Source organism: Dromiciops gliroides, chromosome 1, assembly GCF_019393635.1.
Source record: "Dromiciops gliroides isolate mDroGli1 chromosome 1, mDroGli1.pri, whole genome shotgun sequence".
Classification (NCBI taxonomy): domain Eukaryota; kingdom Metazoa; phylum Chordata; class Mammalia; order Microbiotheria; family Microbiotheriidae; genus Dromiciops; species Dromiciops gliroides.
Genome location: NC_057861.1, coordinates 441,172,360 through 441,195,748, shown reverse-complemented (window position 1 = coordinate 441,195,748; position 23,389 = coordinate 441,172,360). Strand labels below are relative to the sequence as shown.

Below are 23,389 nucleotides of genomic sequence, written 5' to 3'. Positions count from 1 at the left end.
TAAGTGTCTGAGGCCAGATTTGAACTCAGGTACTCCTGATTTCAGGGCCAGTGCTCTATCCACTGCACCACCTAGCTGCCCCTACAGCTGAGTTTTTAAAAGAATCTAAATGCAGCTCTATATATTTATCCCAACTACATTTTGTACTGGTTTTGGTCTATCATTTCTACCTGAGATAATTTATCTTGATTCTTTCATACATTGTATATCCTATCCCTCACAGATTTGAGTTATTCCCAAATTTGATACATAGGTATTCTATTGATATCTTCTTCCAAGTCACTGATGAAAATGTTAAACTGATCAGGGATGAGCACAGAACCCAATAAATGATATGCCACTACACCTTGCTCCCCACTTAAAATGCATCCCTTATTCAACATTCTTTGAACATAACAGTTCAACCTTGTGTAAATAATGTTTATTGTCCAAAAATGTAAAGAATAATGTACACTTTTGAAATATTACGTTTTAAAATCACAAAACTATGATTTAGCTAAATCTTTTTCGGAATACTGGAAAACATAACTAATCAGAATTAGTCTTTGCCTTGCACAGAGGTGAGGTATCTCTTGAGATATGAAGAATGAAAACACTAAGTAATGTTGCTTTACACAGTCTCTTTAAAGGTCATGAAGCTCATTAATTATCACAAATCTACCAACAATTTTGCTGACAAAGTCTATCCTATAAGCATGCTTGTGCCTGAATATCAATAGGCTTTTTACACATCAAGATCAAGTTGTCCTGACAAAACTGAAGGGATATTTTATAATATTTGTCTGTGGAAAGCATAATTAATCCTTGGCAAAAAATTCACTCAAAATTTAAATTTAAAAAACATCTATCATTTCCATTTCTGAGATTAAAAACAAACAAATAAACAATTGTGGCTGTTACCCATCAAGTTAGATTCTATTTTCATATATATTATTTTTATGAAAGTCACAAACAAGAATAATATTTAATAATATTAAAAAGTTACTTCTGAAACTTTTGGGGAGGGCAATAGGGGTTAAATGACTTGCCCAGGGTCACACGGCTAGTAAGTGTCTAAAGCCAGATCTGAACTGAGGTCCTCCTGACTCCAGGGCCAGTGCTCTATTGACTTCATCACCTAGCTGCCCCTCTCTGAGACATTTTTTAAATGGAAATTTGGGTGATAATTGTAATCAAACCATCAAAAAGAGAATGAGACAAATATCTTTGCTGATAAGGAATAAAACAGCAAAACAATCCTGCTAGTTCCTGTCCAATATAGATTGACCCAGGCACTAGATATTATGCAGTTTGTTGAGATAAAGTGTAAAAAGTCCAATATTTGTAGTAGCACTGTGTTCAGCACTGCAATATCCCAACTTTTTCCACCTATCCACACCAATCATCATGGTGGCAAGTGACTGAAAATGATGCAAATTGTTAAATGATATTTCTACTAAAATTCCTATTCTAATGCCTCATCAGATATATAAGAGACTAGGTAGATAAGCCCCTGGCTAATTCAATTTTAAAAAGAAAGAAAATCAAATTACTAGTACAAAAAAATTAAAAAGGTGAATTCACAGCCAATGAAGAAGAATAAAAAGAATATTAGTAGAAATAATAAAGAAGAATATTAGTAGAAATTTTCCCCAAATATATATATATGTCAATAAAACTTTTTTAAATTTTTTATTTTTTTCAATAAAACTAATAATATGAATTAAATGGATAAATATTTTAAAAATATAAATTGCAAAGATAAATAGAATAGGAAGTAAATATAAATAACTCTCTTAGAAAAAGAAATCAAACAAGTCATAAATAAACCCTCAAAGAAAGAAACCCCAGGAACAGAGGAATTTTCAAGTGAATTCTACCAAACATTTAAAGAACAATTAATTCCAATACTATTTAAACTGTTTGAAAACAGGTAAAGAAACAGTCCCATCAAATTTCTTTTATGACACAAATATGGTCTTAATACCTAACCAGGGAAAGCCAAAACAGAGAAAGAAAACTGTAGACAAAGTTCCATAATGTATTTCAGTACAAAAATTGTACATTAAATAACAAGAAAAGAAAGTACCATATATCACAAAGATCATAGACTAAGCCTAGGCTGGACTTATAGCAGCAATGCAGGACTAGTTGAATATTAGGAAAATCCTAAGCATAATTGACCACATTCATGACAAAAACAACGAAAAATCATGAGATTATTTGACAGAAAAAGCTTTTGGCAAAAAAAAAAATGCTTTTGACAAAAACCATGTCTGTTAAAACACTACCAAAGCATAGGAATAATTAGCGTTTTCCTTAAAATGATAAGAGGTGTCGGGGCAGCTAGGTGGTGCAATGGATAGAGCACTGGCCCTGGATTCAGGAGTAACTGAGTTCAAATCTGGCCTCAGACACTTGACACTTACTAGCTGTGTGACCCTGGGCAAGTCACTTAACCCCCATTGCCCTGCAAAAAAAAAAAAAAATGATAAGAAGTGTCTATCTAGAACCAAGAACCAGTATTATCTTTAATGGAGACAAGCTAGAAGCCTTCCCAATATGATGAGAGATAAAACATGGATGCCCATTATCACTATTGCTATTAAATATTGTACTAAAAAGAAATGCTAACCATCACAATAAGACAAGAAAAGGAATAAGCATAGGCAAAGAGGAAATAAACTATCACTTTTTGTAGATGATATGAAGGTTCACTTAGAGAATCTAGAGAGTCAATTAAAAAATTAATTGAAGCAATTAACTTTAGCAAATTTGTGGGATATAAAAAAAATCCACATAAAAAATCATCAGCATTTCTGTATATTACCAACAAAATCCAGTTGGAAGAGATTTAAAGAGAAAATGCATTTAAAATAACTATAAGACAGCTTAAATTTTGGGGATCCTACCCACCAAGACATACACAGGAACTATATGAACACAGTTACAAAAAACTTTTCACACAAATAAAGGTATTTAAATAATTGGAGAAATTGCTCATAAACAGGTCAAGCCAATATAATAAAAATGACGATGTTGCCTTATTTACTTATTCAGTGCCATTCCAATCAAACTACCAAAGAATTATTTTATAAACCTAGAAAAAAATCATAAGAATTCACCTGGAGGAATAAAAGATCAAGAATATCAAGAGAATCAATGAAAAAATTAGAAGGGGGCCTAGCAGTATGAGATCTTAAACTATATTACAAAGTTATAACTATCAAAACAATTTGATACTGGATAAGAAATAAAGAGGTAGAATAGCAGAACAAATTAAGTGCACCTTAAACAGAAGCAAATGTGCACAATAGCCTAGTGTTTGATAAAGATTCCAGCTACTGGGGCAAGAACTCATTATTCAACAAAAAAGTACTAGGAAAATTGGAAAATAATATATCAGAAACTAGGCACAGACAAACATCTCACACACTATACTAAAATGATCTCAAAATTACTACATGATTTAGACATAAAGAGTGAAATCAGAAGCAAATTAGAGCAGCATAAAATAAATTACCTGTCAGATCTATTGATAGGGGGAAAGTTCATGACCAAATAAAAGAAAGTAGGGAGGGGCTCACAGGAGGTAAAATGGATAGTTTTGATTACATAAAATTTAAAAGATTTTGCACAAAAAACTCAATGTAGCTAAAACTGGAAGAAAAGCAGGAAACTGAGGGAAAAATCTTTGCTGAAAGGTTTTCTGATAAAGTCTCATTCCTAAGATATTTAGGGAACTGAGTCAAATTTACAAGAATAGGAGCCATTGCCCAACTTATAAAATAGTCATAGGATATGAATCAATAGCCATATGAAAAAAACTTCTAAATCACTAATAATTAGAGAATTGCAAATTACATCAAATGTGAGGTTCTACTGAACACCTATTAGACAAGCTGAGATGACAAAAAAGAAAAATGACAATTGTTGGAGGGCCTGAGAAACAAAAGGCACCTTAATGCATTCTGTGTGACTTTGGTTTAGCTATTCTGGGCAGCAATCTGGAATTATGCCCCAGAAATCACTAAACTATACAAACCTTTTAATTCAGTGATATCACTATTAGACCTATGTGCCAAAGAGATAAATATCAGGAAAAGGAGCTATATATACAAAAATGTTTATAGTTAAGATTTAGAAACTGAGGGTAATTTGAGAACTGATGTTGAAAACAAGTTATGTTATATGGATGCCATGAAATACTATTGTGCTATAAGAAACGATGATTCCAGAAAATCCTGGGATGACTTCTATGAACTGATGCAAAGCAAAATGAGCAGAACCAAGAGAACAATTTCTATAGTAACAGCAATACTGTAAAAATAACAACTTTTAAAGACTTAGTAAATCTGATCAACATAATGACTAATGAAAATTCTAAAAGATTCATGATAAAACATGACATCCACCTCTAGATAAAGAACTGATGGATTCAGAATGCAAATTAAAGTATATTTTTTTCTCTTTCTTTTTCCTGGACATGGCAAATATGGAAATTTATTTTACTTGACTATACATAGCTTTAATACGTTTTGTTTTTCTTGGCTTCTCAATGGGCAAGGGAGGAGAAGGGAGATATTTCAGAACTGAAAATAAAATTGAGCTAAACTTTTTTTAAAAGTCTACATTAGTGGGGCAGCTGGGTGGCACAGTAGATGGAGCACCAGTCCTGGATTCAGGGGGACCTGAGTTCAAATCCGGCCTCAGATACTTGACACTTACTAGATGTGAGACCTTGGGCAAGTCACTTAACCCTCATTGCCCTGTTTAAAAAAAAAGTCTGCATTAGGAAGCCAATATATCTGATCTCATGTGTGTACTCATGTGTTGCCAAAGTGAGTCCTACCTGAAGAGATGAGACATTGCACATAGAAGAAAAGCAAATACCTGATGAGGAGTATGAATAGGGTCTCAAAAAAGAAAAAGAGTACAACATCAAGAAACTTTTTTTCTAATAGAAAAAGACAATCATAATTGTCATTAATCACTCTCCATTTCTGCCACATATATGGGGGGAGAGACAGAGAGAGAAAGAGAGAGAGATTCAAAAATAAAAGTAATGCCAGAAAGGAGATGGCTTAACGTTTGCCCACTTGCCAATCCTCAGTCAGTTGAGAAGAACTGCAATATTTAGCCATGACTACTATAGAAGCTACAGGAATGAAAAGTATCTTCAAATGAAATCACATAACCAAGGACAGATAAGCCAAGGCATGTCAATATTAAGCTAAATAGGTGAGGAAAAGTACCTATGTGCTTCTATCTCTGAAACCATGTTATTATGTTTAGCTAAGCTTCAATACTACTGATACTTTCTAGCTGTGTGATCCTGAAAAATCACTTAACCTTTCTAAGAATCAATTTCTTTATTGATAAAACTGGTAAAATATCTGTTATATCTCCCTCACAGGGTTGTTGTAAGGATCTAATGAGTTATGGTATTTAAAGTGTTTTTCAAATCTTAAAGCACAAAGGGCAGCTAGGTGGCACAGTGGATAGAGCACTGGCCCTGGATTCAGGAGGACCTGAGTTCAAATCCAGGCATCTGACACCTGACACTTAATAGCTATGTGACCCCGAGCAAATCACTTAACCTTCATTGCCCATCAAAAAAAAAAAATTGTAAAGCACCACATATATCTGTTATCATTCATCATTATTTGTTGCTTTAGTAAGGACCTATCACTTTCATTTTTAAAATATATAATGAGCAAAAAATTCCCTAACCCATTTGCTTCACTGACTGATAACTAGATATGATATTTGGACTATGAGACAACAACTAAGGTACCACCATTCACCTAGTAGCAATCTATTATAATAGTTGGCAAAATATCCAAAAGGAAATACTGTTTCATGTTGAATTTACATAAGTAAATATAAAGTTTCAACACAAATATCACAGTAAGCTTAAATATAGCCAGAATAGGCTACTTATTCATTGACAAACTGGTGTGGTTTATTTTATTCAACTCTCCCATTTATTTTTTCATAAACGAGAATTTATTTTTCTCTCCCTCCCACTTCCCTTTCCCCCACTGAGGGGGAAAAAAACAAGAAAAACAAAACCTTTGTAACAAATATGCATAGTCAAGCAAAACAAATTCTCACATTGACAATGTTCAAAAACATATCTCATTCTGCATTATGGTATATGAATGTAACCTGAAGAGATTTTAAAGAACCCTAAGGGAAGGCCTTCTTTTGCAAAAAATCTCTCCCTCATCAGCTTTCTAAGGCAACTGAAATACTCTTAATTAGAACCAATGACTCTCATAACAGCAAGGAATCTTAGAAAACATCTAGTCTAACATGAACCAAGCAGGAAGCCCTACCTTCCTCCCATTTTATTTATGCTCTATGTTTTGAGTCCTGCCCTGTGGGGACAAAATAGAATAAAGGCCAAGAGGAATTTACTTCCCTAAGTCTGTACTATGTAATTAAAAACTTGATTGTTTCTGGCTCCCCATAAGTAGATAGTCTCTCCTCAGTATAGATAAGCAACTGTTCTTTAATTGACAGTCTTAAAAAGTTGTCCAGGGCAGTGAGAGATGCAATGATCTGCCCAGGGTTCCAGAGTCAGTAAGTACCAGAGATGGGTCTTCCTGAATCTAAGGTCAGCTCTCCTCCACTATGCCAGGCTACCTCTCAGTGTATACAGTCAGTTCTGCTATAATGCTTGTTTCAAAATGTTAATTTGTTCCAGAGGAATTGGTATATTAGAGAACAATTTGAGCACAGCATGAATTTTACATTTGCTTATGCACAATTTTGTCCAAACAGCAAGAACACAGAAAACTGTACCAGTTGAACCTAGCCACACAGGAACACACAAAACACAAAAGCACATACCTCAAACATCTGCCAGCTACCTCAGATATCCTGAGGCCTGTGTTATGCTGCTACAAGACTGTGTCTTGCTATTCTTTCACATTTGTGAACTTTCTAAATAAAAAGCCAAAAACATTCATTCAATATCCCAAACATATCTAAGTGCCATTTTTATTGTATATCTAATGGTGCAGTAGGAGCTGTGGACTGAGGAAGAAAAGTTCCCACCCACACAATGCACCCCTTCCCTTGCCCCGCCACCTTCAACCTTGCTTGCAGCTGTCACTTCCTGGGGCTTTGAACAGGGCTAAGCATAGCAGTAACACACTATCTTTAGAAATAAATGAACCCCAAAACAATGTTCAAACGTGGAATACTGTGGTTAAAAAACTGTACGTGTTCAGAGAAGTTCTTGGTTTAAACAAAATCCTTGGTTTAAATATGATAGAAAATGCATAACTAGAAAACATCCAACCACTTTTTCTCTGATTAAAGATGTACCAGAAGATAAATTTGTTCCAGTAGCTTTACTTTCAGGATGTACCAGATGCTAAATAGATTTGAAATAAATTAAATCTCTCTAATTTAATTTAGTTTTTTTTAATTTATTTTTATAATTCTAGAAACCAAAGCTCCCACACTGAAGTCCTACTCTCATGCTTCATGATGGCACAGAAGTGATTCTCAGTTCTGAAGGCTAGGCCAACAGAGAGCAAGGCATGGTCTATTCTACCACGTTGGTAAGACTTCCTAAGTGAGACCAGTGATGGATTATACATCTGACAGCCAAGGACCAGCTGATTTAAGTTTTGGGGAATGTTATCCCCAGAATGCTAGCCACTAATTTTTTTTTTGACCATAGAAACTCATTAAGCCATCTCCTGTTTGAGAGACTGTGGTCTGCATTGGTACAAATATCCAGAGAAGAAGACGTATGTGTGTGTGTGTGTGTGTGTGTGTGTGTGTGTATTTATACACACTCATTGTACAATCCTAGATAAGTAACAACCTCTCAGGGCCCTAGACAATTCCCTAAGACTATAAGTTGCAGAACAGTTGCTAAATTGCATTGGTAGAGAGAATTTTCTCCATGAGAGCTCTCTATATCAGAAGTTCAGACTCTCCCTTTCGCTTCCACTAAAAAAATAAGAAAATAGATAAATGAATGAATGAATGAATAAGATATTTAAAAGTACTCACCTCAGCTTGAGGAAAGACATGTTCAGTCACAGAAGTCCCATTCTTAATCTTGAAATGTGTTTTGCTCATGTAGCCATCAGAGCAGTCCTATGCCCAGCCCCAACAAAAAAATAAATAATATATTATTAATTATTTTAAGAAAATATTATCCTGAAAGCTACCATTTATAAGCACCCAAGAGAAGCCACAAGGGTCTTATTGTGTGTTAACAAATGCTCATAATTCAGACAAAAAGTCATGATTAGCTATCCCCCTTTTAGTAACCCTCAGCATGGAGATCAAAGAAAGGCTAGAATAGCTTCACATGGGTCTAGGACCTTATAGGTCCTAGAATATTTTGTTAGGTAGCTTTTACTGATCTTCATGACACAGTAATAGATTTAGAGCTAGAAGTAGCCTTAGAGGTGTTCTAGTTCATCTACGTCATTTTATAGATGAAGGGATAGGAATATTTTATTAACTTCTGTTATTCTTATACCTTACTGGCAAATATTCCTTTGTAAATTGTAATTGATATCAAGAGCTTAATTGATATTGGGAAGATATCGACTGGTCAAGTGGTATTGACATTGAAAAGAAGATAAGATGTGAACAATAGTCTTAATACTAGACTTCTCAACCCTTAGAATTTCAAGGGGCACAGTAGTGAGCCACCTTCTTAGAAGTGAATTACCAGTTTGGGCTTGGAAGTGTGAACCCAGGAGAAAATACATAAGGAAAAAAAACTTTCTAACAGAGCTATCCAAAAGTGGTTCAGGCTGCCTTGGGTTGCACATCTGGAGTAGAGATGTGGGGGGGGGGGGCAGCTACAAGAAAGAGAGAAGAGTAGTGATGATCCACAACTCCTTGCTGAAGGGTATCAAGCCAACTCGTTCTTCATATCATTAGATGAAACATAATTTCTCAGATGTGTATTTGGGATGTAAAATAGAGCGGCCTAAAACCTTTCCAACCTGAGAACAACTACCCATTTCCTGGGCTTCATATGGAGACAAATTATGCCAGTGAAATCAACTCAGAAAGTATTATTAAGGATTACGATGCTCCTTACAAAGAATGGAGAACACATAATGAGTTGTTTAAAAAACATTTTTTTAAAAAAAATGGCGGGGGCAGCGAGGTGCTGCAGTGGATAAAGCACTGGCCCTGGATCCAGGAGTACCTGAGTTCAAATCCAGCCTCAGACACTTGACACTTACTAGCTGTGTGACCCTGGGCAAGTCACTTAACCCTCATTGTCCCACAAAAAAACAATGGTTGATGATCTTTTGAATCCTATTAAGAGGGCTTTAAATTGAAAAAGTCAGAAGATAAAACATTTCCTACAGATATGATAAGCCTGGTACTGCAGAAAGCAAAAAGTAACCTTGTAAATGAAAGAATAGCAAGAGAGGACCAATGGTTAATTCCTGGGAGACAGTCCAAAATGCGACAGGAGAATAGATGGAAGGTTACACAGCTATTCACAACACGTTAAAAGACACAGATGAAGGCCTTCATCCAGTACTTCAAGACTGGGTAGATCTTATATTAATAATTTATGGAAGATGGTGGAGGGGAAGGAAGACGGCAGAGAGGAAGCAGCAAGCTGCCTGATCTCTCCTTCTGTTCCCTCAAAAAGAACATTAAATCAAGCCTCTGGACGGATTCTGAAACTACAGAACCTGCAAAGGGACAGAGAGACACAGTCTTCCAACCAGAGATCATTTAGAAGACTTCAGGAAAAGGTCGGTCTGACTCGGGCAAAAGGGAGGCCCAGCGCAGGGCAGCAACCGAGTGCCGAGGGGGTCGGGGCAAGTCAGCAGGAGCTGCGGGCCACAGCCGAACAACTGAGGCCCCTGGAACCTGGCTCAAAAATCTGGTGGCCAAGAAGGACAGTGGAAAAACCTATCTGCACCGGCCGGGAGGGACACGAATGGGGCAGGCGGAATTGGGCACCGGGATCGGGCGCAAGCACTGGCCGAGCGCACTCAGACAGAAAGTGCAGTGGGGCGAACTGCACACAATATAAAGGCCTCAGGGTAAAAAGCTGAGCACACCTATACCCCTGCACAAGAAGCCCAAAACAAGGACCCTGGTGCTCCTGGAGCAGACCTCAACTCAACTTAAAAAATAAATAAGCTGCAATAATGAGTAAGAAGCAAAAAAGAGCCCTCTCCATTGAGAGCTTCTGTATCAATAGGGAAGAAGCCAACACAAACTCAGATGAGGACAATACCCTCAAATTGCCTACATGTGAAGCCTCACGAGGGAAAGTGAATTGGTCTCAAGAACAAAAAGCCCTCCTGGAAGAGCTCAAAAAGGATTTTAAAAATCAATTGAGAGGGGCAGCTAGGTGGCACAGTGGATAAAGCACTGGCCCTGGATTCAGGAGTTCCTGAGTTCAAATCCGGCCTCAGACACTTGACACTTACTAGCTGTGTGACCTTGGGCAAGTCACTTAACCCCCATTGCCCCGCAAAAAATAAAAAATCAATTGAGAGAGGTAGAAGAAAAAATGGGGATAGAAATGAAAGCTAAACAAGAAAACTATGAAAAAAGAATCAGCAGCTTGGAAAAGGAAGCACAAAGATTGACTGGCCAAATGGAAAAAAAAAGTGCATAATTTCACTGAAGAAAACAATGCCTTAAAAAATTCATCTGGCCAAATGAAAAAAAAGGTGCATAATCTCATTGAAGAAAACACTGCCTTAAAAAATTCACTTGGCCAAATGGAAAAAAAGGTACATAATCTTACTGAAGGAAACAATGCCTTAAAAATTAAAATTGGATAGTTGGAAGATAAGGAATCCATGAGACACCAGGAATCAGTCAAGCAGAATCAAAAGAATGAAAAAATAGAAGAAAATGTGAAATACCTCATTGGAAAGACAACTGATCTGGAAAACAGATCGAGGAGAGAGAATTTGAGAATCATTGGACTACCTGAAAGCCATGACCAGAAAAAGAATGTAGACACCATACTCCAGGAAATTATTAAGGAGAACTGCCCTGATATCATAGAATCAGAGGATAAAATCATCATTGAAAGAATCCACCCATCACCTCCTGAAAGAGACCCCAAAAGGAAAACTCCAAGGAATATTGCAGCCAAATTCCAGAATTATCAGGTGAAGGAGAAAATACTCCAAGCAGCCAGAAAGAAGCAATTTAAATATCATGGAGCCACAGTCAGGATTGCTCAGGACCTGGCAGCTTCAACATTAAAGGACCGCAAGGCTTGGAATATGATATTCCGGAAGGCAAAGGAGCTTGGATTGCAGCCAAGAATCTATTACCCAACAAAAATGTGCATTTTCTTTCAGGGGAAAAGATGGACATTTAATGACATTGGGGACTTTCAATCTTTCCTGGTGAAAAGACCAGAACTGAATAGAAAATGCGATCTCAACATACAAGACTCAAGAGAAGTTTAAAAAGGTAAAAAGAGTGGGGGGGGGGGGGAAGGTTACCCTATTAGGTTAAACTGTTTATATCCCTACACGGGAAGATAATACTCATAAATCTTAAGAATTGTAAATGTATTTGGGCAGAGAGAAGAACTTGACACAGAGGGTATAAATATAAATTGTCTTTGAGGTGATGATACAAAAAAGAATTAAGGGGTTAAAAAGGGAATCTATGGGGAGGAGAGGAAAGGGGAGGTGGAATGGGATGAAATCACATGAAGAGGTGAAAAAAAACCCTATTACAATAGAGGGAAAGAAAGGAGGGGTGAACATTGTTTCAACCCTATTCTCATTAGATTTGATTCAAAGAGGGAGTAACATATACGTTCATTGGGATAAAGAAACTTAACTCATTCTTTAGGGAAGCAAAAGGGAAAGGGAAAGGAGGGGACTGATAGAAGGGAGGACAAAAGCAATGGAGAAAAGGGTAAAGAAAAAAGAGGGGGGTGATAAAAAGGGAGGGCAGATTGGGGGAGGCAGGGGTAAGAAGTAAAACGTCGGTGAGGAGGAATAGGGTGAAGGAAGGGGGGAAAAGTACCAAGGGGTTAAATAGAATGGAGGGGAATAGACAGTCAGTAATAATAACTGTGAATGTGAATGGGATGAACTCTGCTATAAAAAGGAAGCGAATTGCAGAGTGGATTAAAAACCAGAATCCTACAATATGCTGTTTACAAGAAACACATTTAAAGCAGAGAGATACACACAGAGTAAAGGTAAAAGGCTGGAGCAGAATATATTATGCTTCAGCTAAAGTAAAAAAAAGCAGGGGTAGCAATCCTTATCTCAGACAAAGTGCAGGCAAAAATAGATCTCATTAAAAGAGATAAGGAAGGAAATTACATCTTGCTTAAAGGTACTATAGATCATGAAGTAATATCAATATTAAATATGTATGCGCCAAGTGGTATAGCATCCAAGTTCTTAGAGGAGAAGTTAAATGAGTTACAAGAGGAATTAGACAGTAATACTATACTAGTGGGGGATCTGAATCTCCCCCTCTCAGAATTAGATAAATCTAGCCAAAAAATAAATAAGAAAGAAGTGAAAGAGGTGAATAGATTACTAGAAAAGTTAGACATGATAGATGTCTGGAGAAAATTGAATGGGGATAGAAAGGAATATACCTTTTTCTCAGCAGTACATGGCACATTTTCAAAAATTGACCATGTAATAGGGCACAAAAACATCATAGTCAAATGTAGAAAGGCAGAAATAGTAAATGCATCCTTTTCAGATCATGATGCAATAAAAATTACATGTAAGAAAGAGCCAGGGAAAAGTAGAATGAAAATCAATTGGAAACTAAATAATTTCATTCTAAAGAATGAAAGGGCCAAACAACAAATCATAGAAACAATCAATAACTATACCCAAGAGAATGACAATAATGAGACAACATACCAAAATCTATGGGATGCAGCCAAAGCAGTGCTTAGGGGAAAATTTATAGCTCTAAATGCTTACATGAATGAAAAAGAGAAAGAGGAGATTAATGAATTGGGCATGCAACTTAAAAAGCTAGAAAAAGAACAAATTAGAAATCCCCAATTAGATACTAAATTAGGGATCCTGAAAATCAAAGGAGAAATTAATAAGATTGAAAGCAAAAAAACTATAGAATTAATCAATAAAACTAAGATCTGGTTTTATGAAAAAACCAATAAAATAGATAAAGTATTGGTTAATTTGATTAAAAAAAAGAAAGAAGAAAAACAAATTACCAGTATCAAAAACGAAAAAGGTGATGTTACCACCAACGAAGTCAAAATTAAATCAATAATTAGGAATTATTTTGCCCAACTGTATGCCAATAAATTTGACAATCTAAATGAAATGGATGAATATTTACAAAAACACAAACTGCCCAGGTTAACTGAAGAGGAAATAAAATCCTTAAATAAACCCATATTAGAAAAAGAAATTGAACAAGCCATTAATGAACTCCCTAAGAAAAAATCCCCAGAGCCAGATGGGTTTACAGGTGAATTTTACCAAACATTTAAAGAACAATTAATTCCAATATTATACAAATTATTTGGAAAAATAGGTGAAGAAGGAGTTCTACCAAATTCGTTTTATGACACAAATATGGTGGTGATACCAAAACCAGGCAAAGCAAAAACAGAGAAAGAAAATTATAGACCAATTTCCCTAATGAATATTGATGCTAAAATCTAAAATAAGATATTAGCAAGGAGATTACAGCAAGTGATCACCAGGATAATACACTATGACCAGGTGGGATTTATACCAGGAATGCAGGGCTGGTTCAACATTAGGAAAACTATTAACATAATCAACCACATCAATAAGAAAACCAACCAAAATCATATGATTATCTCAATAAATGCAGAGAAAGCTTTTGACAAAATACAACACCCATTCCTAATAGAAACACTGGAGAGTTTAGGAATAGGAGGAGCTTTCCTTAAAATAATAAGCAGTATCTACCTAAAGCCATCTGCAAGTATTATATGCAATGGAGATAAATTAGAGGTCTTCCCAATAAGATCAGGGGTGAAACAGGGATGTCCATTATCACCCCTATTATTTAATATTGTCCTAGAAATGTTAGCTTTAGCAATCAGAGAAGAGAAAGGAATTAAAGGAATTAGAATAGGCAAGGAGGAGACAAAACTATAATTCTTTGCTGATGATATGATGGTATACTTAAAGAATCCTAGAGAATCAACTCAAAAATTACTTGAAACAATTAACAACTTTAGCAAAGTAGCAGGATATAAAATAAATAAATAAATCCACATCAATCATCAGCATTTCTATATATGACCAACAAAGTCCAGCAGCAAGAGATAGAAAGAGAAATTCCATTTAAAGTAACAGTAGATAATATAAAATACTTTGGAGTCTTCTTGCCAAGACAAATCCAGGAACTCTATGTACACAACTACCAAACACTCTTCACACAAATCAAATCAGATCTAAATAATTGTAAAGATATCAACTGCTCATGGATAGGCAGAGCTAATATAGTAAAAATGACAATACTGCCTAAATTAATTTACTTATTCAGTGCCATACCAATCAGACTACCTAAAAATTATTTTATAGAGCTAGAAAAAATAATAACAAAATTCATCTGGAAAAACAAAAAATCAAGAATATCCAGGGAAATATTGAAAAAAAATTCACAGGAAGGTGGGTTAGCGGTACCGACCTGGAGCTTTACTATAAAGCAGCAGTCATCAAAACTATCTGGTACTGGCTAAAAAATAGAGTGGTAGATCAATGGAATAGGCTAGGCTCAGGAAATGCAGTAGTAAATGACACGAGTAATGTAGTGTTTGATAAACCCAAAGACTCCAGCTTCTGGGACAGGAACTCAGTATTTGACAAAAACTGCTGGGAAAACTGGAAGATAGTATGGCAGAAATTAGGCATAGACCAACATCTGACACCTTATACTAAAATAAGGTCAAAATGGATACACGATTTAGACATAAGAGGTGATACCATAGGTAAATTAGGAGAGAAAGGAATAGTCTACCTATCATCTTTGGAAAGGAAAACAGTTTTTGACCAAACAAGAGATAGAGTATATTATAAAATGCAAAATGGATGATTTTTATTACATTAAATTAAAAAAATTTTGTACAAACAGAAACAATACATCCAAAATTAGAAGGGAGGCAGAAAGCTGGGAAACAATTTTTGAGGCCAGTACTTCTGATAAAGGCCTCATCTCTAAAATATATAGGAAACTAAATCAAATTTATGAGAATCCAAGTCATTCCCCAATTAAGAAATGGTCAAAGGATATGAACAGGCAGTTTTCTGATGAAGAAACCAAAGCTATCTATTCCCATATGAAAAAATGCTCTAAATCTCTAATGATTAGAGAGATGCAAATTAAAACAACTCTGAGGTACCACCTGACACCTATCAGATTGGCTAAAATGACAAAAAAGGAAAATAATAAATGTTGGAGAAGCTGTGGGAAAATTGGAACACTAATTCATTGTTGGTGGAGCTGTGAACTGATCCAACCATTCTGGAGAGCAATTTGGAATTATGCTCAAAGGGCGATAAAGCTTTGACCCAGCAATACCACTTTTGGGTCTTTTTCCCAAAGAAATCATGGAAGGGGGAAAGGGACCCACATGTACAAAAATATTTATAGCTGCTCTTTTTGTGGTGGCAAGGAATTGGAAGTTGAGGGGGTGCCCATCAACTGGGGAATGGCTGGACAAGTTGTGGTATATGAATACAATGGAATACTATTGTGCTGTAAGAAATGATGAGCAGGAGGAGTTCAGAGAAACCTGGAGGGTCTTCCATGAGCTGATGATGAGTGAGATGAGCAGAACCAGAAGAACATTGTACACAGTATCATCAACATTGAATGTTGATCTACTGTGATGGACTATATTCTTCTCACCAATGCAATGGTACAGAAGAGTTCTGGGGAACTCATAATGGAAGAGGATCTCCAAATCCAAGGGAAAAAAAAAGGACTGCGGAGTATAGATGCTGAATGAACCATACTATTTCTTTTGTTTTTGATGCTGTTGTTTTTTTCTATTTTGAGGTTTTTCATCAGTGCTCTGATTTTTTCTCTTATAACATGACTAATGCAGAAATAGGATTAATGTTATTATGTGTATATATGTATATATATGTATATCTATCTATCTGTCTATCTATCTATCTATCTATCTATCTATCTATCTATCTATCTATCTATCTATATCTATATATATAACCTATATCAGATTACCTGCTGTCTAGGGGAGGGGGAAGGGAGGGGAGGGAGGGAGAAAAATCTGAAAGTGTAAAGCTTGTATAAACAAAAGATGAGAACTATCTTTACATGTAATGGGAAAAAAAATAAAATCCTTTATTAATTTAAAAAAAAAGAATTTATGGACAGACATAGACCAGAATTACACAAGATGAGAAAACATGTAAAGTCTGTGATCTATAACAGGATAAGGAAATACCTACATTGACAAGATCACAGATGCATTTATATACTTACACATATATAAAATGGGAAGTATAATTCCATCTGTACCTGAAAAACATCTCCATCAATCAGGAGTTGCCCCCTGAAGTGGGCTGTGACATTTTTGGACAGCTCTAATAGCAGGGAATACAAAAGCAAAACCTATCTGTTTGCAACTTTTACCCATTGTTTCTTGTTTGGGAACAAGAAGAATGTACCCAAATAATTCCTCTTACACATAAGAACACTTCAAAATACTCTGTCTTCCATCCAAATCTTTATTCCCCTCTGATCTAAATATCCTTAGTTTCTTCAATCAATCCTCAGGTTGAGTCCTTTCACCATCCTGATACACTTAACAGACTTATCAATGCTATAAGTATCCCTTCTCAAATAAGTAAGCCCAATTAGATATCTTTAGGCTGAAGCTGAAACTGAACTTCATCATCACTACCTTCTATCAGTTTGATATCCACACAATCTTCAACCACTGACCAACATAAGAGTTCTCACACTCATCATCAGATACAAGGGCAAAGGAAGTCAGACTCCATCACTGTAGGTGTTGAAGCTATACTGATGTTCCTTCCCTCACCCAACTTTTCCACCTTCAGTCACATGATTCACTGTTAGCATATACATACCTGCCCACCAAGTACATTGCTCAGTCAGATTATGTATTGGAAGGAGGGAGGGATAGCAATAGAACCAGGTGAAGTTTTATGATGGCACAGCAGAACCTCTGGAGGTCTGATTTCTTGGTTGGCTCTCCCTTTGTACCCATATTTATTTACCCATGCTATATATGTATGTGGGGAAATCTTTTATATCTGGGTTTAATTTAAGATATCCAAGGTATTGGGGCCAAAAAACACTAAAAGACCTTTGTGTCACAAGATCAATAATAGCTATGATCGTGACAAAATCTATTGGACCCATCCCTATCTTTTCAGGCATGCCTGTGTCTGGAAGTTAGAGGCCATAAGACCATGGTGACATTCCTAAAAATATGAGACCCATGACTAAATAGCATACACTAAATAAGGTCTGACCTTAGTACAGTGGGACAAAGATTTCAGGAGACATAATGAGATATAACATCACTTACGGATCATATAGACCAGGAGTCCGAAATACATTTTTTTTAATTTTGATAACTGAATTTCAAGGTTTCCTTTGTAATCCTATGCATTTTACTTCATACATTTAAAAACATTATCTGAGATGGGTATGTCTATAGGCTTCAGACACTAAAAATTATTAAGAAACACCAATATAATCTAAGGCACCTAGGTGGCACAGTGGATGGAGTGCCAGGCCTAGAGTCAGGAAGACCCATCTTCCTGAGTTCAAATCTGGCTTCAGACTCTTACTAGCTGTATGACAACAGGCAAGTCAACTAACCCTGTTTGCCTTGGTTTTCTTGTTTCTAAAATGAGCTGGAGAAGGAAATGGCAAACCACTGCAGTATTTTTGCCAAAAAAATTCCAAATAGGGTCATGAATAGTTAGACACAATTGAAAAACAACTGAACAACAACAATATAGTCTAACTTCTTCACTATAAAAATGAGGAAACAAGCACAGAAAGGTTAAGAGATATGCCAAAGTCATACAGGGAGTGAGTAGCAGGACTGAGATTCAAATCTAGGTTCTTTTTACTAAAGATTTAGTGGTCTTCCTACGATAGCACCCTACTCATTCTGTACACTGTGATTATTTGGTCCCTGTATCACAATATTTACACAAATTGAACTTTTGGTTCACAAAATGTTCTAGGTCTTTTTCGAATTGATGATTCCTTTGCTAAGTTTCCCGATCCTCTACTTAAGTGACTTTCTGAACCTAACTTTAATACTTTACACTTATTCCTATTCAGTTTTATCATATTATATTCAGTCTATTGCTTGAGCCTTTTGAGAATTTGGGGGATCCTGATTCTGGCTTCTAGCATAAACTGATCATCCTAGCTTTCTGTCATCTATGCCTTCATCTAAGTCACCCATGAAAACTTTGAACAGAACACAATAAAAAATGTCATTGTGTGGCACTCTAGTAGAGGCAATGATCCATTAATGATGCTCTTTAGTCATTCCACCAAAACTCAATTCATTTAAGCGTGTTATAATCTAACCTACGTCGCTGTCTTATCTATAGACAATTATGAAAAACTTTGTCAAGTGACTTGCTAATCCAGAAATATAAACTTTATCACATTCTCTGATCTACAAATATAGTTACCCAGTTGAAAAAGAAAATAAGAACAATTTGGATTAACTTTTTCTTGATGAATTTTGTTTTGGCCATTCTGCTCATCACTTTCTTTCCATATGCTCACAAACATACCTTTAATAATGTAATATGGAATTTTCCCAGAATTTAAGCATACTGACCAATGAATTGAAGAATTCATTATCTTCTCTCTCTCTCTCTGTCCCCATTTTTTTAAAAGATGGTAACAACTCCAAAGTTTCCAAGTCAAATAAACACACTCTTTCTGGATGCTTACAATATGTACATTTACATACATTACATATATATATATATACACATATGTGTTTATACACAGAAATACACTACAAACATTCAGAAAGAATTTATTTTTTTAACCTGGAACAAATATGTGTATGTTTAACCTGGAAACTCCCGAATTTAGCAATCCCATTTATGGGTGCATAACATTTGGGGTTTCATTTGGCGGTATAATCTTTGGATTCTATTTTCAATTTGTCATCTGGCTTTAATAGTTATGAACAGTTTAATTCTATAATCTACATAGCCAGTAGGAAACAATTCACATACCAAGGATCCTCAGTCAAAACCACATAGAATTAGAGAACAAAACAAGAAAAGAAAGAAATTAGTGAATTCTCACATACCAAAAGGCAAAAGAAAAAGGTTTATGCCCAAGAATAACTTAGTCTTAAGAAAGTGGAGATAAATCATAAAAAGGGGAAAACGGACATTGAATGGAATGTTTTCAAAACATTTCTGGTGGAAGAAGCAGAATTGAAAAAATTCTTTGGAAAGTAAATGCCGGAATCAAGAGAAGGATGAACAACAAACTTGAAAGGTCCAAATGATGAACAAATTCTTACATTCTGAAAGAACTTACTATTTTCCCATTAGAAAGACTACCATCTCTAATGGTCAATGAGAAGACAAAGAAAAACTAATGACAGGAAGAGAAAAAAGAGAGGAAATAAAGAAGGGAGGAAGAGAAAAAAAAATAAAAGAGAAGAAAAATGTTTATCCTAAGGATGGAACAGGAGAACAGGAGGTAAGAACTTAGAATTTTTCTTAATTGAGATGTAAATTAAACAACTCAACTTTGACCTATTCAAACAAGCAATTAACAATGAAAAATAAATTATGGACAGAAGAAAAGACAAAGACAAAGACAGAGACAATATTAATTTCATATGGAACTTTAATTGATGTAAATCAATTGTCATAACAATGAGATCAAAAACATCTAAAAATTGCTTTAGTTAACAAACACTTGACTTACTTACAAAGTGGAGACAGATGGCAGCCAAAGTTAATACTTGATTAGAATATAAAATTATTTATAAAATATTACAGAGAAGGATAATGGAAAATTACAAGCAGCATCACCCCATAAAACAGAAAAGCAATGGAGGGTAAAGCCAATTTAAAGAAAGCATGGGGGAAAAATAGTCAACTGGGCAAAACAATCCCAAGGGCTTTTAAGTATGAAAATGGAAGAAGGATTTTTTAAAAAGGAGAAAAAAACAGAAAATACTTGCAATGATTTTAATAAAAAGCTTTTTTAACCATTAATGATAGCAAACATCACACTTAAGACTTTAACATTATTGTCCTAAATTAATTTATAACGGAGGAACAAATGGCACTTAAGAGAATGAAGATGTGAAAAATCAATTTGACCAAGTATACCTAAAGGAGATTTATGCTAAAGGTGATACAATTTATAAAGGTGAGGAAGATGCCACAAGCTAGGGGAAATATTGTATATTATTATATCTCCTCCCAAAAAGAGGCAACCAAGAATCCAAAAAACTACTGAACAATATGTCTACTTTCTCATTTATGTAAAATTTTATGAGTATCATTTATATACACACATTGAGGGTATAAGTATGTAAAAGGCAGGTTTTTAATAAATGACATTTTGGAGTATACCACATCTTTACTATCACATAATTAACTAAAAGACATAGACTATACAAGATTTCATTGTGCTTGGTGTATGTTGCTCATTTAAAAAAAAGAAATCGGTTTGGTAGAACAAAGCACCACCTTAAAGGCTCTCTTCCAACAAGGTATTTCTCACTCAAAAGTCAGAATTACCTAAGATTTCTTGAAACAGAGATAATCTTTTTCTCAGATCCTCTGGTCGTAACTATTAGGTAATCCAGAAAATAGAGAGGTCCATTTTTACCAAAGGCATTCAATATAGTGACAGAGGATATTCAGAGTCTAAGTTAAAGAGGACCTACCAGGGGCAGCTAGGTGGTGCAGTGCATAAAGCACTGGCCCTGGATTCAGGAGGACCTGAGTTCAAATCCGGCCTCAGACACTTGACACTTACTAGATGTGTGACCCTGGGCAAGTCACTTAACTCTCATTGCCCCACCAAAAAAACCCAAAACAAAACAAACAAAAAAAAAAGAGGAACTACCTGTGATTGGTGAGGTCACATTGATGTTCCTATTTGAGGATGTCATTGTGCTGATATTGCAGAACCTTTGTGGCTAAACTCTCTTTGAGTGGTTATACTTATCGTACATAACGCTTTGAAATATTCTGGGGTGGGGGGTGATGCAACCAGAAAGATGTCATTCTCAAAGAGGAGCATCAGTATGACCTTACCATATGATGGATAAGCCTTTATAGGATGCATATATATTGACACCAACTATAATACTTTCATTCATAATATAATATTGATTATTTATGTTTATGTGTACAAACATGTATATATTATATCCAGTCAATATACACACCTATGTATTATAACAATTCTGGCTATAATAATATATGAATGTATGTATGTGTGTGTATATGTATATGTATATATATATGTGTGTGTGTGTGTGTGGGTATTGTATATGACATAATAGGTATACATATATATGTATATATTGACACTGGTTATAATAATTTGATCCAGATATTTAACTAATATGATAAATTGTCTCAACAAGAAGACCAAAAGGTCACATAAAGTGCCTTACCAAATATCTGACTTGCCAAATATAGAGAGAAAACTTCCAAAGGCAACACTGAGTTAGAATATAAATTCATCGATAAAATCTTAAAAAGAAGGAGGATGGACAATTATGAACAATATTGTCTCATAAAGAAAAGAAAAGCAGTAGAGGATAAAATTACTTTAAAAGAAAGCTTGGCAAAATAGCCAACTAAGCAAAGTCATCCCAAGGGCATTCAAGGATAAAAATAGACAGAGGAGGTGCATCACACGCAGTTACTGAGGTCTTATAAACAAAGGAGAAATGGGAATACAGAGAACAAAGATGGGAAAAGCAGTCAGTTGAACAAGTATATATAGAGAAGATCCTTGCTGGAGCTGATACAATTATGAGACAAATATATAATATATCTGAAGAACATACCAAAGCTTATGGAAAAAATCTCAAACCTTGTTAACACTTTTTAAAAGTTTACTGAAAAAAAAAAAAGTTTACTGAGAGAACATCAAAAAACAGTGACCTATGTACCTTCCCAACCATAAATACAACCTCTGTATGATAGTCATATATACACAAATCAAAGGCATCCTTGAACAAGTAAGGAGCAAGTATTCACAATATATCAAATCTTTACCATATCACAATGAATCAAAAGACGTAGAGAATACAAGATCCATTGTGCTTATTGACCAGTGATATGAAAAAACATGATTCAGTATAACAAAGAGCTGCTGACCAAGTTCTTTTGTAGCAAAGTATTCAAAATTCCTTGGAAGCTGTAACAACAGAAATAACACTAATCAGAGACCCTCTTATAATAAACATCAGGCCAGGCAGAAAACAAAGGGATGCATTTGCCAAAGGTTTTTGCCACTGTGATGGCAGAGATCCAATTGCAGGGTCAAGATCAAATTGGAATTCATTTCCTGTAGAGAATGAGGTCCTCCAAATGTTTTCATTTGTGAATGACATGGGGCTGATTATATCAAGCTCTACATTCTAATGAAGGAGGTATCATGTATATATACAGATTCATACAAGATATCTATATGAGAGTAGATGGAAGGAAACCTTAGAGGGAAAAGTAGGAAGGAGCACATGAGAAAGATGTCTTGCAGAAGCTGGTATTTGAACTGAATCTTGAAATAACACAATGATTCTAAAACTTGGAAGTGGTGGAGCTTTCCAGCCATGGGAACCTGTCAACCTGTGCAAAGGCATGGAGATGGAGGATACTGGGTGAGTAGGCTGAGCCGTAAAGTATATAAAGAGTAGTAATATGAAAGAAAACTGGATAGATGGATTTAAGCAAGGTTATTGAGAGTTTTAAATGACAATGATTATAATTGATCCTATGGCTAATCAGGAGCCACTATATGTAGCTTTAAGTTTTAAATGTGTACCTTTTAAGCAATAAATTATTAGGTTTTACTTTCTGATGACTTCTGCTACTGTCTTCCACTTTGTGTTAATTATATTTACACTCATAGTTATCAGCAAAGAGGTGGTAAACTATGGCAGACAAATGAAGCATATGTTGTGAAAAATGGCCAATGAGTTGGTTTGTTTTGCTTAATTCTACTTCTTTGTTACAAGGCAGGTTTCTATTCCACAGGAGAGGCTGCAAAGTGATAATGGTGTGCCAAAAATTAAAATAACAATAAAACATTTAAGAAAGAAAAATAATAATCAGTGCACCAACTACATGTCTCTAGTCCTTTGATACCTTTGCTATTCTCTACAACTTTTCGAATATCA

General features: G+C 35.3%; 1 protein-coding gene across 3 annotated transcripts in view; it reads right to left on the bottom strand.

Annotated features, from left to right (window-relative positions):
- Window positions 1-23,389, bottom strand: part of ATG10 (autophagy related 10) — a 339,312-nt gene that overhangs the window by 240,924 nt on the left and 74,999 nt on the right. For all 3 annotated transcript variants that reach the window (XM_043970681.1, XM_043970670.1, XM_043970690.1), the window contains one exon: window positions 8,017-8,103. In XM_043970681.1, the coding sequence (XP_043826616.1) occupies window positions 8,017-8,103 (87 nt within the window). The remainder of the gene's footprint in view (window positions 1-8,016; window positions 8,104-23,389) is intronic.